Here is an 18,972-nt window from a genome sequence, read left to right as displayed (position 1 = left end):
GTATTTTTTTACATCCAGTCACTCAGCATGGACTTCTATCTTCAAGTTTATAGTTCCATCAATATATGGAATGTTTTAATTTTTTTTTATCTGAGAAGGCCTATCATCCTGCAGGAACACTGCAGACTCAAACGATAACATTTCAAAGTTTATGAGCACAAATAAGAAGGTTATCACATTTTTGTGTTCTCTGGTCTACATAATTCCCAGAGGAATGGATCAGGCACCTTTTTTGGCACAATACTTCTTTCTACATCCCCAATGATTATCTCACTCATAAAGTATCAAAAAGTAGTAGGCAATGATCAGAAGGAAAAGAAAATGTTTCTGAAATGCAGAATATCCATAGCTAGTACAGGTATTGTAAAGAAGTCTAAAAACTGACACATCTACTTCCTATGATCTCTGTCACTCAATAAATGACATATCAACACCTCTGAGAACTCTGGTTCTCAGTCAAACCTCTGAGCTTTGAAAAAGTTACCACTAGTGCTAGATCTTCAGAATACTGAAAATAGACAAAAGAGAACAGCATAAAGAAAAAGAGGAAAATTTACTGAAATGGTAGAAAATAGCTGAAAATCCTCATTGCAAAATAAAGAAGCAGAAATCTTTGGGAAACCACTGGACCAACTTTCTCATCCTTTTAAACACCCTGAAGCAGAATTTTCAGATCATTCTGAAACAAGTTCAATCATGAGCTTTATTACATGAATTAGCATTTACTACATTAATGAACATGATGATGAACATTATGAAGACAAGTATTTAAATAATTCTGAGAATGCAGACTACTGCTGCATCTATGAATAAGAATTAGAAATGCTTATAATTATTACTTACCCATTTGCAATTCAGAGATGGTTTCCACTAATGACCAATCTAAACTGTAGCCACAATGTGATTTATCCATCAGATTGTCTAATACTTGTCTCACTGTTTGCCTCTCATCCACCATCATTGTTTTTGAGCTGTCATCAGACATATGGACTCTGATCACCAACTGTTAAGCAGAAAAATAAGAAAACAAAAAGAAGATTAATCTGTCACATTTCAAATAAAAATAAGGTTTCTAAGATCTTGTTTATTCCTCTAAGATTTTCTTACAGTAGCATGAAATTCAATCAAAACACTCCCTGAAAATGTAAGATGTCATAAATGATGGGTAGATATTTTTACCACAGACACTTAACAAGATACTGTTCTCCTACAGCACAAGTAAATAAATATAAAGGTCTTTCCAACACAATGAGAAAGTCCTTCAGTTGTGTGTTAAGAAGGAAAAAAATCCTTCCTGCTGAAGTGTCCTGATAATAAAGTGTCTTTCAGACAATATCTAGGTGGAACAAACATAGATATAGGGCTCTGCACAAGCTTACAAAGAATCAGAATTTTTCAGATGTGCAGTTTAAGCTTTCTGCCTGCTTCCTACAGTATTTTCTAAAAATGGTTATTATGTAAACAATACAGCAATACTAAACCTTACTTTTCTGGGGAATATGAAGCAGTAGTGTGAAAAAAACCTGCTTTTAAAACACAACAGTTTTTCATAGGCAGCCGTTTTTTTAAACCAATCAAAAGACTTAAGACAACAGATTCTTTTTGCCAATCATTATTTTTTCCATTTTTCAGCTGGAAAAGATAAAACCTCTAGCTGTAATACATTGGTACAATTGACTTGTTAATTTCCATCTTCCAGCAAAGAGTTTTTCAGCTTTTGATCCAGAAACAATCAATGAAAAAGGCATTTTAAGCTACTGAAAAACTCCTGTCATAAAACAAAAATTCTAAATTTGAAGGGCATTCTGTATTCTTTGAGAGTACATCAAGTAATGGCAGCAGGCTTTCTCCATTTGGTAATCTCTGTCTTTAGTCTGGAATACTTCTCTTCCATTTAGCACTGGGAAATCCTGCTATGCATAATGAGAAAAGGCTTGTGAAGAAAAGGCTATGAAGAAAACAGGTACAAATTTTAAACATGTGACTGCAGAACATACAAGAACAGTCTCAGGAGGCTGGACCTTCATTTCAGTTCTGGGTGGAAGTTGGTAAAATCTTCCCAATGAGCACTAGCTGAAAAAGGCTTCTCCTGATTAGGTCCAGTCTAGATGCGAAAGCACATTACCACTAAAGATTAGAACACTATAGTGTTCTGATTTTATAAAGGGCAACTTAAGGCTAATAGATACAAATGAAGTTTGCCTGCATTTTCCAGGTGAAAAAAAAAATAAAATAAGGGTTTTATAAATGGGTATAACTAACTCACCTTTTTCACTTGTGCTTCTTTAATCTTCTCTAATGCAACCCTAATTTTCTCAGCTTTCAGTTTAGCAGCCTGTTCCTCCTATGGGGACACAACACACAATTCCAGTTAACACAGACTTCAGTCAGGTTTAAGTAGCTTTGAGGCTACCATGCTTTAAAAAGTGAACTGAAATGCCGATTTGCTCATCTGTAAATGTCCAACTATTTCCTAGTGATGATAAAAAGTATTACTTTTTAAGACAGAAAGTGTTCCTATATTTAGAGATACAACTGCCATTAACTCCAAAGGAACATAGTGGAGGTATATATTTTGTATAGACATTTCTCTGTTCTCCTGTACTGTAAATACCCTTATTCTACTAAATGCTTTGGCATATTATATATTTACAGTCATAGCTTGGGACGATACATATTCAGTAAGAGTATACAACGGAGTACAGCCAAGAGAGTTTTGGTTGATCAACATAAAACACAAACAGCATGCCAAGAAGTACCTGAATTTAACAGCACACAGAAAGAAGGGAAACAAATACTATAACTAGGATTTCATACTACACGCATTAGTTTGAAAGATTTTAAACTGCTAAATCCATTTGCAAAAAGAGGTTTGAATTTACTAAATCCAAGTTGTATTTCTCCTTGTTTTAAGTATTTTAAGACACAAGATGAATAAGCATTCTTTTGCTCTTCTATGTAATAGATTTTTACTACAATTGGAAAAGCATTAAAAATTCAGGTAGCTTAAATCTATTTGCTGATGCTAAAGAAAACTGTGTCTAAGACTAGCAATAAAGTTTCTTAAATTCTGGAGATTATAGATATTTCTGTTGAAATTGCATTTGAAACATGCAGCTAAAAAGCAACCATTGTTTCAAAAATGACATATGCAATTTTCAGACTTTCAAAATCCTAAACTGTGGATCTTCATGGTAATTAATATCTAAAACCATAATTAAAATCTCTAGCACAAACAAGTCTACTAAAAACCACACAAATCCCTTCCAAAATATTCAGTGTCCTTAAAAAAGAAGAATTAATATTTTCTCCAGGGCCAAAGTACCACATCTCACCATAACATTCAGCATACTATAAACAATTAGTTCTCTATTGCTTTCTTCTATGGATGTAATTCATAGTTTCTTTACCATGTGTTTATATAGTTGCTTTTATTGTAAAAGATTCAGCTATTCTGAAATCCAGAGAGCTTAAGTTGGCTTCTCAATAAATTATTAATATTCATATCAACTGCTAAAGGACATTCCCTTGTTATTTACTGCACTCTTAGTAGCTTTTGGTTCTTCACATCTGTGACCATCCTCTGCACCATTAAAAAAACATCAGCTGGACAGACTAGTATGCTGCCTTGAAATATAACTCTTTGCAATAAAATGAAGCAGTAAGTTGACATGAGCAGAAATAACGTGAGCCTGAAACCTTATCTGGGCACTGAATTACACTGGAACATTGCATTTATGAGTCTACAGGGAACTACGGCTTTTTATTCACAATAGCAATGCTGTCCTATAGCTTAGAAAGGCCAAATCATATTAGCATTCTATGAAAAACAAACCATGCCACAATAACAAGAATCTTCTATTCTTCCTATTTCTTACCATTAACAATTTCAATCTGTAGAAATAAATTGTTACTAAAAAGTGAGGCCTCACATCACCAAGCCTGCCAGAGCTCAAGAAGCACTTGGCCAATGCTCTCGGGCACATGGGGGGACTCTTGGGGTTGTCCTATGCAGGGCCAGCAGTTGGACTCAATGACCCTTGGGGGTCCCTTCCAACTGAGCTTACTCAGTGATTCTATGAAAGACTTTCCAGTTTCTAAAAGTGATGCTATGCACCTGTTCATCATGAAACAAGCAAAAGCAAAAGACTCATTTTATCATGTATTTGGAGAAACTCTAATTCATGGTTTTGAGAAGCTGCTCATTAACCCTATCAGCACAATTTTCCAGCCCATTTCACTGTACACCAGTGCAAAGCACCAGGAGCACCTGCTCACCACAGTGCACAGGCAGCAACACCAGGGCAAGCAAAAAGCAGCTGAGACCTCTCATATACCTGTGCCAATACAGCTAAAATATCTTTGGTGACCTTAAAGTTTATAATCCATCATTACCTAAAATGCTTTGGAAAATAGATAAATATGCAGACCAAAGAAGATTTTAAGGACTTACTATTTTAATATGTACCAATTACTTTTAATTTTCTACTCAATTTAATGTGGGTCCAGAGATTATGATTCCTTATACTTTATTAGTTCAACATAATCAGTTTAAATTAAAAAACCTCAAACCAAAACAGAATTACAACTATCAAAATAATAACTGGTTCCAATGAGCAAAAAATTATAAAAAGAGGTCTGAATTCACTAACTGGAAAACACAGCAAGGAAAAGAAAGCAGAATTCAGAATGTCTGAAAGCATATAGTAGTCAAAGGTTTTAAACTATTTTGAGCAGTAATAAACTAAGCTCAAGCCACTGCTGCATCACTGCTGATGTGGCAAACAATGTTTCATGGGAGAAGGATGAAAAACTATGCATTCTGATTCCTTAATAAAATAATTTAATAACTCCCCAAAACTGACAACCAGGCATTCTGTTTCTCTCCTAATGGCCCAAGAAAACAGTCCCCTGCCCATCAAAGTCATCTGAGAACAGCACTTAGACACATACACAGGTCTCTCCTCCCCCTGTACATGAGAACAACACTGCTTCTATCCAGGAGGAAGCACATGTCGTCCTTTAGCTTGTACTAATAAGCTAACAAGTCTTTTCACTGCACAGGGAGACAGGTGACAGATGGCAAAAACACCTGACTGCAACTGCAAACTATTTAAACTGTTCAGTGCCACCAACCAACAAGGCCAGCACATGCAGTCCAACCACATCTACCTTACGCATTTATTTCCCCTTTGCTAGCAAATGCTGCCAACAGTGATGGAGCTGCTGAAGGATGCCAAAGAGGCAGGTAAAGGGCAGGATGCTGTGCTGTCACAGCCTCATAGGTGGTACAGCCATCAATCCCTGCCATGGCCACATGCATGTGTCCCCTGCACTCAGCGCTGCTGGCACACGGCTCCGTCACAGACTGACCTGGAGAACTGGCACAGCGGGCAAGGTTCAAGCAGAACCCACTCCCTGCTTGGACTGCCTTACAGGCACAGGCAAGCCTTGGAAACACACCAAGGAGATGCACACACACACTTTGTAAAAACACAAAACATAATGGAGAGTCATTTCCACCTCTGGCAGGAAAATCTTATACTAGCAATATGCAACATTGTCCAGTTGTAACAAAGTCCTCACTTAACAGGACCATTCTGGGACTATTGTTACACTTCTATTTTAAAGCTTTCAGCTAAGATTACTTTTGGTTATGGAAAACATTGCACCTGATTTAAGGAATACTTGGCAACATACTTATGTATAGAATCTGTTAATCCAAAATATTCAAACTTATTGGGAACCAAAATGGAAAATGCATATGCCTGCAGTGCAATGGTCTTAAATTAATGATCTTCTTTGCATTTATATACCAGAACTAAGTTCTGTATAATTTTAGCCTACATTGAAATATCAGAAAGAAAAACACAAAAAAAAAAAATAAAATTAAGATTTCTGTAATATAATGAAAAACACTGCTTCTTGCCCCAGTTTCCAACTAAATATGCCGTTTTGCTCTGATATTCCAGCTGTGTTTTAATAATAAAGACGTGCAAGATGCATTCAGTGGCAGAGCTGACCTTGCTCAAAAATTTTTTTGCCTTGCATTTCTAGGTTGAGGTTTTATTTTTTCTTTCATTTTACCTTTTTTTAAGAGTCATTAACTAATCTCTTTTACAGAGATAACAAATGGAATGGAAACAAAATGGGAGGGGGGCATCACTTAACAAAGGTACTTAGAAAAGCCAGTAATTAAATGGTAAGAGGTAAGTAACTATGTCTACATTTCATTTAAATCAGCAAGGCAGATACACAACCTACAAAATGCATAAAATTAAGAAATTTCTTCTCTGTTTAGTATTTGCTTTTTTTCTCTGAATTTTTTCTTTGGTTGCAGATAAGAAGATAATAAATACACAAGTAGCATTGACTTCTAAAGGACTAAGATCAGGTATCTACTGTTTATTTTCCCAACTACAGTCTAGCCTTGGGTAGAAAGGCAATCATGTTTTGCAAGGAATCTCCTCCTTGCAGAGCTTGAAACAGAGGTTCCTGCTACCAGAGAACACCATATTAACATCTCCATTTGCACCAAATCACCCAAAACTTCAAGAGAGTGCGTGTGCATGGCTGTGATGCAGAAGGCATCTAGTCCATGGCCAGAATTTTTAGAATTAGTTATATTAGCAGAGGACAAAAATGGTTCTAGTTTCAATATAAGATGCAGACACACCAGAGAAGGGGAAGAAACAGAAATAGGTGAAGACAGTAAGAAACAGGTGACACACCAGAGACACCAGCACAGACCTGCAATATGATCCTACAGTCAAATGATCTAACACCTTGGTACAAGGAAATGCCCCATTTCTTGGGATTGCTTCACTCATAGAGAGCCTTATCCAATGTTACAACAAGCTGAAGAGATCTAAGCAGTAACGGGGACTTCCATTCCATCATTTTGATAAAGGTATTTCTGCTTGCAGGAGGTCAGAAGAGAACCAGTGCCATGCCAGCCTGTGTGCTCAGGAGTCAGAAGAGGAAGGCACAGCTGTACTGAAACAGTCACAAGCTGACCAACATTACCCTCAGGAAATCAGAAGACTCACCAAAACACCTGAATCAAAGAGCTGTGAAGCCTAATTAGCCAACACAAGGATTTATAAATACATTTAACTGTGGAGTGTATTAGAATACCTGAGAGGAGCTACTCCATGGACATATGACACAAAGGGATAATTTAATGTACTTTTTAAAATTAAGTTCCTCTATGGTAACTAACACTCATCCCACATATAAACAACCAGAAGGGAGGATCTGCAGACACATGGAGATGAAAGAAAATTGTGGTTTCTTTGTGCCACAGCTGTTGTTAATCTATTTACAATCAAGCCGATTGCTGTTTTGGTGGCTGTTTGTTTTGTTGGGCAGTGCAGGGGGGCCAAGAGCTATTGGGGTCAAGGCAGAGGTATGGACTCAAAATTTAAGCAAAACAATCATGAGAGCAGAAGATTACTTGCTTTTGGCTGTTTGTACTCCTCTGGAAGACAGCCTGAAAATCTCCTGTCAAGATACATGCTGAGCATCTTGAGAAGAATATTAAGATATTTTTAAAAAAGCAGTAAACCAGTACTAAACTTTTATTGCTAAATACAGACTACTTATGCCCAGTGAACATTATCCTCATTGTTTTGAGATCACCAAATTGCATTTTGTTACTTCAAGCTTCCCTGAGGTCTCTCCAGTAGAATGTCTATGAATTAAAAAAAAACCCAGACAGATATGGTTTTGGAGTATGTATTAGCATCAGCAACATCTGACACCACAGCTACATGAAACTGTCAGCCCTTCATCCCAGCCTGTATTTTCACCAGAGATTTATAGCTTGCTCCATCCCTTGTCCTCTAGTTTCAAAAGGAAATACATATAACGGATACAATTTTTAGCAAATTGAATGACAATTTGTGATCACTTAGTACATTAGTGACCTCCTTGCTGTGAAGAAGATTAATTTACAATAAAGATTTGTACATACCTGGCTCATTAGACCACTGTCTTACTACAATATTCTCCCCACATTATATTCAGTCAACATTCAAAATGTTAAAAAAAAATCCCATTACTTACTAGTTCGTCTTCAATACAGCAAGAGAACTTATTTTAAGGCTACTAACGGCTTTTTAAACTACTAAACACTCCCACATTTTTAGTAGGATCTTTTTTTAAAACTAGTGAATGGCAATAGGAACAAAAGAACTTTGAGCTCAGTACATTTCCTTTTCAACTAAGGCATTTCACCTGCTAATATGGCTATTAAGTATTTAAGAACTTGAACACTTCGATAAATCTGCAGAAACAAACAATACAATTCAATCTTTTAAAAGCCCCTGGATAATCAGGAAAATCATGTAAGTATAATGCAGAAGTTGCTGGAAAGGGCAGGAGTGGAGAAGCATAGCACACACCAAAAGCATTCCTTCTACACAGCAACAGTCACATACAGTCGAAAGAAGCATCATCACCTTGGTCAGCAAATGAGAAGGCTTTCCTGCAATGTTTCTCAGAAGAAGGGAGGTTTCCCTGTCCAAATAGGAGTGCTTGTGCAGAAAGAAAGAGAAAGAACATAAGTCAAAGGAAGTCAGTATAGTAATTTTATGGTGTCTTGATTACAGAAGATAAAGCAGAGTTTAAAAGAAAAAACCCTACATCATCACTTTTTCCCCCTCCCATAAAAACATGAACATTCCCAAATACTATGAGCCTGAATCACTGATGTAAAAGCAATTGTGCTTTTACACAAGACACTAATAAAAGACACTATTTTAATAATCTTCTGTACAAAATGTCACACAATAGAGTTAAGAGAACTTTTGCTTACCTGCCACTGGTCTCCTTTCTGCAAGAGAAAACTTATTTGTAAAGACATTTAGAACTCTAAAAGCAAGAAAACACACTCTTACAATGCTTTTCAAAATCCTGTCCAGTCCTCTAAAACGAAACATTCCACTTTCACTACACAAACATAGAGCCACTATAAATTGGTCATCTGGGAGACATCCTAGTTTTATGCTTTCTATGTGGGTTGCTGTCTCATTCTTAAAGAAGAAAGATACTTCCACAACAATAAACCAACCTAACTTAAAATTCATGCCCTTTTTTTAAAAATGACTTAAGCCACTCTTCTCTTGTATAGTCCAAATTATAAAATGACAAATCCCCGTGCTTCCCTTGGGAAGATAAATTAGCAGAAAATATATTTCCATCTGTTTTCAAAATGGGAAGCAAAATCAGTAAAGGGGAAGCAGCAAGTAGAGAAAGACAGAAATCAATTAATGACAGATCCCAGTGATTATCTTCTCCAGCACCTGCTACAGGCAACAAAACCATCATCATGCAGTGATCTGCAAAACCACACAGTCCACTCTGCTAAGGGAATTAGACTAGTACTGTGGCACTTAACAAGAGCATTTAAACAACTTAAAAGAGCATAAAGTAAACCTGTCTACCACCACCATCCTGCAAGTTTTGTCTCATGTGGTTACAATTGTCTCAGCCCTATTTGTTTCAACACTATACAGAACAAGGCATGACAACTATCATGCCTACTATACTCTTGTTTAGTAATTAGCAATACAGAATCTCACCTCTTCTTCAGTGCCAAAATAAGGTATAGTATAAAAAAAAATGAAGAGCCCATGTCCAAAACTTCCTGCAAGGCAATATCAAATACTTTGGAGAATACAGTTCCTGCAGGGAGAGTTTACTTATGTGACTGCCACATGCTGGGATGAGGAATTAGGATCTCAAGGAGGCTTTAAAAGTTACACCTCAGGGAAGACTCTACACAGCATCTGAAATTAAACCCAGGCTCCAGCCAAAGCTCCACCTGGGTGTTTAGCTACTAATATAGACACAGGTTATGTTACAGAGTAAATTATTTTTCTGCTTGCATATTAAGTACTGTCTGTATTTATATCATATGTTTTAGACACACAGCAGTGCTGCCTAGCTCAAACCACACTGAGGGTTTGTAATACCTGGTATAATTATTCACAGTCATGCTGAATTGTATCCTTTCTTACGCAGAGGCTCTAACTTCCCACAGAGTCAGTTTAGGATGGTCTCCTTACAACATACTGCTATACAACTTGCAGAATAAAATGGGCTGCCTCAGTCCAAACCCCAAAAGTATACATAAAAACCCAGTGACAAGTTCAAGGAAATTTTTTTAAGAGTTTCTTCATAGAGTTCTTGTCAGTCATCATGGACTGATTAATATGGATCACTTTCTTGGTGAATGGAGCACTGCAGTAGAAGGAATACAACAATGTACACTTGCAGCCTCTTCTTAAAGAGTTTAATAACTTTTGTCTTAGCCTGTAAGTCAACAATAGTGTCAATAAATACAGGATATTGAATCTCTCCTTAAAGGAAATGCTATTTGCTGGAGAATATTTCTCCAACAGGGAAGGTCAAGGTAGGCCAATTAACCTTCTCAGTCATCTTGGCTGCCGCTATCTTGTATTTAACAACATTATCTTCACCCCAAGGAAATTCTACCCAAAAATGGGAATGTCATATCCTTCTTACAACACAGTAGCCACTTGACACTTTGATAATGATATTTTACGGGAATAGGGGTTGGCCAGTAAAATGTGGAACACCAGTGTGATGACAACTGCCTATGTGAATTGGAGCTGCAGATCTCACATGCCTAGAAACAGGAAGGCAACAGCTCTTTTCCAGACATTTTTTGTGCATGGCTTCTTCCTACCCTATAACAAATTCTGCAGTACTGCACATACCCAAAAGTTAGAATGAGCAGAACCAGCAAAGCAACAGGAAAGCCCAAGTTCTAGAAATTATAGCCCAGCTAAACAGTAACTACACACACATAAAAATGTTTAAATATTTGGCATGCACAAAGATAAATTAAATTTCATTTTAGAACATCACAATCCAATTTTAAAGCATTTAGTCTATTTCAAAGAAAGACTTCAGCTCAAACATCAAGCTTTGAGGCAAACAGATGTTGCTCCTAGAATATTCCATTGTTTGGGGGAAAATAAATATTTTATTATTTTGTTCTAGATGGTACAATCACAATGGTTCACACAGGGGGTCCAAATAGCCCACTTTTCCTCTCTACGTAAGGACTTGAAATATGTATCAAAGCCCTGACAATATAAATGCCTGATCTTGCCAAACAAATTAACCTACTTCTCTGCCCCAGGTACTTCACTAGACTAAAAAGAACAGCAATCAAATCCAGGAAAACCAAAACATTAATTACTCCTAGGGAGACATTTCTAGTCTTCCACCATGAAAAGCATCTGTTCTTCCACCTGCTTCTGCCACAACAAGAACTCAAGCTCTAACAACAAAGTTGTCTCTCCCCCAGTGCCTCACCTAATATTCACCTAGGATATAAAACCAATTCCAGTTCTATAAACTAAACTATCACTGGATTATAGAGCATATTAGATTTATTTTTTACAGAAAAGAGCTGATGGCTGGATTTTAAGAAACGCCTTTAAGAAGAGGTGATGAGTTGAGCTGCCTAGCTAAGATCTGAAGCATGAATGCCATGTAGCCCATCTTGCCATGGCAGGAGCCCACTGGTTCACAAGTAAGATGCTGTATATGCATGGTCTCCTTTCTTCAATTCCACTTGCATATTTTTGCAAAATCTGAACACTGATCTATTTTCTTGTAATGTTTGATGATCACTTAGTACAGAAAAGTGGGATCAATTTAGAAAGACTAAATCTCATCGCTAAGAGGCTGAGCTGCATCTAATTCCTCTGATTTTATGGTAAGGGCTGAGAAAACAGGCATCCAGAATTTAAAAACAGTACAATACAGTCTCAAAGGTCTCACATACGTTATTTATACTGACAGTTTACAAATAATGATCAACAACTGGGGTGGGAATTATAAGGAAGATGACCTAGTGATCTTTTGAAGTATTTTATCTTCCTGTTCATTTGCCTTAAACATGTTAAATAAAAAACTTCCTTCCTTGTTAAGCACTATCTCACATTCAAAGACACAATTCACTCAAAGTTTGTACAGCAGAATAACTTACCTTAGTAGCAAAAAAAAGGCAGTAAGAGCACACTGAGGACTTGTGCATGTAATTATCTTGCTACGTTTCTTGCAAAACTCTAAGTTTAATAAATACACATGTTTAATTAAACCAGCTGGTGGCACTCTTGTGCCACTATTTTGGATTTAATATCAGTTGAGAAACATTACAAAATCCTTTTAAAAATGCATTCTGTCCCTAAGAAAACAAACTAAAAACCAGGGAAACTGAAGTATACAGTGTTCAATTGAAAGCTATATGCTTGCAAAACTTTGTTGAAAAGATTACTATAGCTTCCATTTCAACTACATCCCTACACTGAATTCTACAGACTCCAGCTTCAAGAATTAGAATCCACTGTTTCCAAAAGAGAACTCAAGAATTAAAGATTTAAAATTATTTTTGTCATTTTGATCCAAGGATGGAGAAGGAGCACTGAAAATGTTTTTCCAATCTCTTTATGATTATGTATTCATCTGGAACTTACTCATATGGACACAATATGATAAGCATCTAGCTAAACATATCCGTTTTCTGCTCTCCTTTGCAAAGGGGGTTGTTTAACCTAGCAAAAAAGAGGCTCAGGGGACACCTTATCACTCTCTACAACCACCTAAAAGGAGGTGTGGACAGGTGGGTGACTGTCTCTTCTTGCAAGTAACAAGAGATAAGACAAGATAAAAGGCCTCAAGTTGCACCAGAACTGGTTTAGATTAGATATTAGGAAAAAATTGTTGCAAAAGGGGTTACAGTTTACTCTTATTAAAACCTCAGAGCAGGAAAATAAGCACTGAGAAACTAAAGCAGCACCAAGATAATTCAGGAAAACAACAAATTCTTTCCTCCTCTTAAGAGTTTAATGTTCCACAACTGGTGGCTGTCTTCTTAATTTTTGTCATCTGTCCTAAATTTCTTTTTTGGCAATCTGAAACAATGACAAACAAGTAATCTGTTTCTAACTTCCTACAGCTTTAGTATTTCAGATCTCTAATCTAATCAAACATTGCAGAAAAAGAATGGTGTATCCACAAGGAAACTGGCTGTTTTAAAAGCTCCATAATTAACCATCACTAGTAGAGTGATATCTTTACTGCAAACTGCAATCAATACATACAACTCCCTTGCAGCACACTTTCAGCAAAGTTTGGTAACATCATATAAAGCAAGACTTCTGATTTCTCAATCCAAGTCTAGTGGATATTTCCAAGAGTGTGCTGCCTAGATTTATTTCGTCATTCATCTATGGTATTTTTCCTCTTGCAGACAAATCTGGAAAGAGAAAGAACCTCTGAACAACCATTTCTTGGCTTTTCTGTATTAATGGTACAATTTTTTTCCTCAAAAAACATTTCATAAACACAAGTATTTTTCTGAAGTGCTATGGAATAGGCCTAAAAACAAAGAGATTAATTTTTAAGTGTGCTTATTTACCCAGCATTTGGTATAGCAGAATGAGTCATTCAGCTGCTTGTCCACAGAAGACTCCAACCTCACAGAAAACCCCAAAGAAACAGTGCATTTAGGTGCATTCAGAGCCAATGCCTTTGGTGTTCACATTTACACTAACAAAGTACACCCTAACTGTAATTCTGAGTGAACACCAGCCTTGCCAGCCAGTGGTGTCAAAGAAGACTCAAGCATACATTACACTGTCTATTTTCCTGTTCCTTCCCAGGAGAGAACTTTAAAGCTTTTTCATCAGTGTGAGGCAAAGCTGACTGAAGAGAAACTATTCTTACATGTTTTGTGGTTTCTGCTACACTTCAATTAGTTATTTCCTATGTGGAAAAGTTAAAGGATAAATTTTGGGTCCATAGCTATAAAATAAGTCAGATACACTGAGTGGAGAATCAAGATTTACCAATGCAAGGATAGTGTTTAAATTCTTGTTTCCCTTTCATGTATTTTAAATCTATCTACCCCAATTTTTGAAACCTACCATTCCATGATGTGCAGTAAACAAAACTTTTAGAATGCCTCCTTTGGATCTCAACTGAAAATGCTTTAAAAAAATTAAAATTATCCCTTCCCATCATTTGCTTTGCAGATTCCGTAAGTATAATATGAAAAAACATTTATGTGCTGGTTTGCAGGCATTGCGAAGAGTGTATTAGCAATCCTTGAGTTCTAGTGCAATATATGGTGATTATGCATAGCCAAGCACATTTGATTATTTACTTGAAATACATAAATATTGTTTACATTTTATAAAATCATATGTTTATCTCAGAGAATGCTTTGAAAGCTTCCAAAAATCTGGCAAATGAGGAGTCATTTTACATGTATTTCAAAAACATTTGAAAAATGGATGGTTCACACTTCTTATGCCAACAAAACTGGAAGCCAAAGTAATGTTTCAGGATGACAGATAAGCACAATTTTCCCTTGCTTTTGACTTATAAAAGAACACTTTGTGACTAATAATTGGAAAAAAAAGAAAGAGGAAGAAATGGTCTAATTGTGTTTCAAATTAAGTCTTTCCATTGACTATTTTCAGCTTAGGAAAAGCGGAACTGGAAAAGCTCCAGAACAGACTTTGTTTCTAAACTAAGGACATAACACAACTGGCAGAAAATGAATTTTTTTTTAAGTCTTTAGAAGAAATACAAACCAAACCTCTGCCATGCCTTGTTTGCTGCTTATCTGTGACTACTCTCACAAGTTGGAGTCTAACATCCTTCACATCTGCTAACCACACAACATGTGGGCCATAAGGAAAAGTACTCAAACTTCAAGCTCCCAAAATACAAAAGCCAATAATGCTCTATTCCTGCAAGAGCTAAAACAGACCACAGCTCTTCTTTCAACCACCTACAAATAACAGATGAGATTCAGCAGTCCAACTCTATTTTAAGACACCGTTGCCTAACAAAGACCATGTATATCATCAGTTTGTCTGCATACATTAACAGTTAACTGCCTTTTCATACATAGCAACGTTTAGTAATCCCACATAAAACAGGACCCTCAATAATTTTAAATGGGTAGCAAAGCTTCTGTGTTACATTGCTGCACAGGCAAATGAAATGCTAGCATGTCTATGTAAGAACTATAACAAAATTGCTATGAAACACAGACTTTGTTATTCCCTTATGTCCATTTCAATTTTTTCATTTTATCCCACAGGATCTTTTAGCCAGTACAGATTTATTTATGTGTGCTGAGCTTACATGACAATTGCTACTAACTGTCATGCCTCCAAAGCTCTCTTTTTTACCCTGAAAGAAACATTAATGTTTACTCTACACTGCCTTTTCTGTCAAGTGAAGCAAAACCATGTGGCTTTATTGCACTGGTCACTCTCTCCTTCTCATGACTTTTACCCCTCATGCATCAAGTATAAATCTACAATGAGTTTAAGTAAAAGCTAAAAAATAAAATGCAATTAAATCATGTAGTGTTACCAGCTAAATTTTGCATTATCTTTGTATGAGCAGAATCTCTCAGCTGTGCAAACTGGGTTACAGACATAAAGAGGGGTGGGGGTGATGCTGAACTGTGCCAGACCAGATGGCAGACTTCAAACTTATCTGCAACCTCTTCACTGAGTGTGTGCAGGACAGTAACAATGACTGCCCATGAATGGAGCCTTTCACTCTCCAGACACACACAGCTACATAAGCATCATCAACACAGTTCTCTATTCTCTCCCCTCCACTTTCTTCTCCTTCTATTCCAGCACAGCTCACTGAAAACAGAGACAACTTCTTGCTGGCAGAGGGACCAAAGGAAGAAGAAAAAGATAATATGGGTGGAGGCAACAAGTTAGTCACAGAGACATCATTTCCCCTACCTTCAACTGATGCATGCTATTACTTCACTAATTTAGTCTACATACAAGTAAAGTAACTCCCCCACAGAAGCAACATTTTAAGGTGCATGCCACTCATTACACAAGTAAAAGCAAAGAAAACAAAATGCAATATACCAATTTCAGAAAGAATACGGTTCAAGCAAGGATCTGTGAAGTCATTGTGCCAAAGACAAACTTCAATTTAGCAAAAAATTATGAAGTTGGGGTGGGGTGGAAACAATTTTTTATTCAACAATACTTAAGGGGAGACTGAAGACAAGAACGAAGTGCAGTCAGAAAACACTTAGTACCATCAAGACAAGGTCTTAAGACTACAAAGTGATAGTCTTTGAAAACATCAACACTCACAATGTCTAAAGACATAGCGCTAAGAAAGGAAAGGAGGAAAGGAAGAAAATAAACCATGATGACAACTAATAAACCCACCACTTTAGACAACCGAGGGAACTCCAGTCAACTCCCCTGAAAGCAATCTAAAGACAAATTCAGAATGAGTACAAGGATGGTCCTGGCCAATATGACCACTGAGAGTTATCATCTGTCATCATGCTGATACATCTGCATATAGGAGATATATCTGCCCAGGAGTTGCCTAGAGCACAGGCTGCTAGGAGGAAGAGGAAGACAAGACACTAAGATGTCTGTCCAAATACTCAGGTAAGAAGTTCTGAATAATCAATTACCACCACCAAGTGAGTTCCTGCTCTCCCTTCCAGCCTCCAGTCCCTGGCTATACCCCTCCCTCATGTGCATCAGTCCTCTGAGCCTCTGCAGTTCACCTAAATAACACAGAGTGAGATGCAGAATAGAAGCACAAAGTTTTGGGGTACTAATTACCAGTTAAGTGCCACAGCTGGGACAAGGGAGGAGATGAGAGTGTAAGCAAAGAACTGTGAGGAAGGAAGGATGAGAGGAAAGTGAAGTCATATCCTCCCATTTCTGGTGGCTGTGGAATTGCAGCCTTTTCCTATAATATTGGTCCCTGTTACCAGCCAGAGTATATTAGACTACACACACCTTCAGTGGGCCAGTACATGACTGCTCTTCTACAGGATTTTCCTGCACTGCCAAGTCAGAGAGCTCTTAAATTACACAGCAGAAGTATATTTTAAGATAGAATACTGAAGTTTAATAAGTGCAAAGCCTATTATTTTTTTTTTCAGACAAGCATTTCTTCCCATCAGAACTGTCCTCCATTTTACTTAGAGCATAACATGAAGTAGCAGCAGAAAGGATGACTTTTTAAAGTACCTATACTGCCTGAAGAAGACAAAGTATCGGTCAAAAGGGTAGAGCTGCCAAGACACTGACCTCTTTCAGAAGAGCCACAGCAGTAAATAAAAATTTTAAAGGTCAGCTCACCTACAGGCAGTCTCAAGGAAGACAGGCAAAAGAAAAGAGCTAACTTGAAGCACTACATCAGAATAACAAACCTCAAAACAGATCTGCTGTGGCCATGAATAAATTGCCTCTCCCACTTTTTGCATAAAAACTGTTGAGTTTTTCCCTATATGGACATTAGGACTTCTTCAAAGGCTATTTCCTCAAATGGATGTTTTCTATTAGAAGCAGCACCATTGAGTCAACTGTGGGGGTGGGAGAGTACAATTCAGCCCTACCAGTAAAAGGTGTTTTGGTTCACAACCTAGCCAAGAGGATTAATAAACAAACTAGTTTTTGGGCACTAAATGAATGACATAGGAAATAAACATCTTTGTTGATACCCAATGATTCTTCCAAAGAATCCATTTAAAAGCTAAATTAATTTTAAAAATGCAACCACTAAATCTGTCACAAATGCAAAAACAAAGTGATTTCCCTTTCCTTGTTCACCAGTGTTGAGAAAAGAAACTTCTCTGTAAGAAGTCCCATCCCATCATATAACAACTTAAATACTGGATAGCTGAATATCAATTTTGTAAACCTAGGGACAGTTTCTCAGAATTGAACACCTTCCTCAGGCTACTGAAATGAAAAAGAATGGAGCCAAAGCAAACAGCATGGTCAATGAGTGCAGAGGTTTCTGCTCTCGAGAGGAGAGCACAATCTGGATCTCAAATTACTGACACTTTCTGGTTACCTCCTTCAAAGGAATCAATCATTCTTATCAACTTATCTGGGCAGAGAAACAATAGTCACATTCTTATATGAGAAGCAATCACTGCGTTTGTACAAAGGCAGCCCTCACATGTCTTTGAGAAAAGCTTTTGGGGATGATTTTGAGCCTTGCACTCAGCGGCCAAGCAGTCAGAAAGCAACTGAGAGAGCAAGTGCCACACTTGCAGCAATACAGATTAGCTTCCTGTGAAGACAAAGCAACTTCTTGACCTCTATCCCTTGATTCACCAATATCAAGGTAATTTAGGGCAGAAGGTGGTTTGTTGATGACTCATGGCACAAAGGATTAAAAAACTTGGGAGACAAGAAGGGCAATTTTACTGATGCCTCAAGCTTATAACCCCCAAAGGAAAAGAGAATTTAGAGGGAGACCTGAAAGATCAACTGCAGAAAACATCTTGCATTAAAAAATCAAAAAATGCAATATTCATGCTTCTCTTATGCTATGCAAGCTAGAGCAACTGATTGATAAAAGTCATATTTTCAGCCTGAGAAGAGACAAAAATGCAAGATCACCTAACTTTCTACATTAAACACAGATGTATAATCATGAATAACAGCTGGAGATGCAAAACACCCCCCCCCCCCCAAAAAAAAAGAAAAAAAAAACCAACTCCACCCAAAAACAACAACCCAAATATAAGCCTTATCATGCCATAAAAAGAAAATGATTCTCAAACAAACAATATAATCAATGACTGTCATAGGCTGGGATTGAACACTCAGGCCTACAGCAATAATGCAAAGGTTTGCACTTTAACTTTCCAAAGAGCAAAGGGCACAGTTCTATCTGTTTTTCTTCACTCAATAGGAAATCTCCAATAAAAGTATACTGAACGCTAACTTTTTATATGAAAAGAAAGTTGACCTAAACTGTCACTAATTTCTCACTATTTAAAATTAAGATTTAAATCCAAGTGTGACCTCAATGAGTTGATCATAAGACTGACAAGCCTGCATTGTTCACTTTACATCAGATGAACTTCTGTTGCAGATGTGCAGAACCATGCTT

At 37.1% G+C, this 18,972-nt stretch overlaps 1 protein-coding gene across 1 annotated transcript in view; it reads right to left on the bottom strand.

Annotated features, from left to right (window-relative positions):
• The window catches only part of RAPH1 (Ras association (RalGDS/AF-6) and pleckstrin homology domains 1), a 74,644-nt gene that overhangs the window by 18,299 nt on the left and 37,373 nt on the right, over window positions 1-18,972 (bottom strand). The window contains exons 5-7 of the mRNA XM_054277815.1: window positions 8,463-8,537; window positions 2,267-2,344; window positions 844-1,003 (exon numbers count right to left, since the gene is read on the bottom strand). Of these exons, the coding sequence (XP_054133790.1) occupies window positions 844-1,003; window positions 2,267-2,344; window positions 8,463-8,537 (313 nt within the window). The remainder of the gene's footprint in view (window positions 1-843; window positions 1,004-2,266; window positions 2,345-8,462; window positions 8,538-18,972) is intronic.

Source organism: Melozone crissalis, unplaced genomic scaffold, assembly GCF_028551555.1.
Source record: "Melozone crissalis strain CALT ecotype California unplaced genomic scaffold, PUWL_Pcris_2 ptg000023l_1, whole genome shotgun sequence".
NCBI classification, from domain to species: domain Eukaryota; kingdom Metazoa; phylum Chordata; class Aves; order Passeriformes; family Passerellidae; genus Melozone; species Melozone crissalis.
The sequence above is the reverse complement of the archived record's forward strand: the minus strand, read 5'-3'. Positions and strand labels throughout refer to the sequence as shown.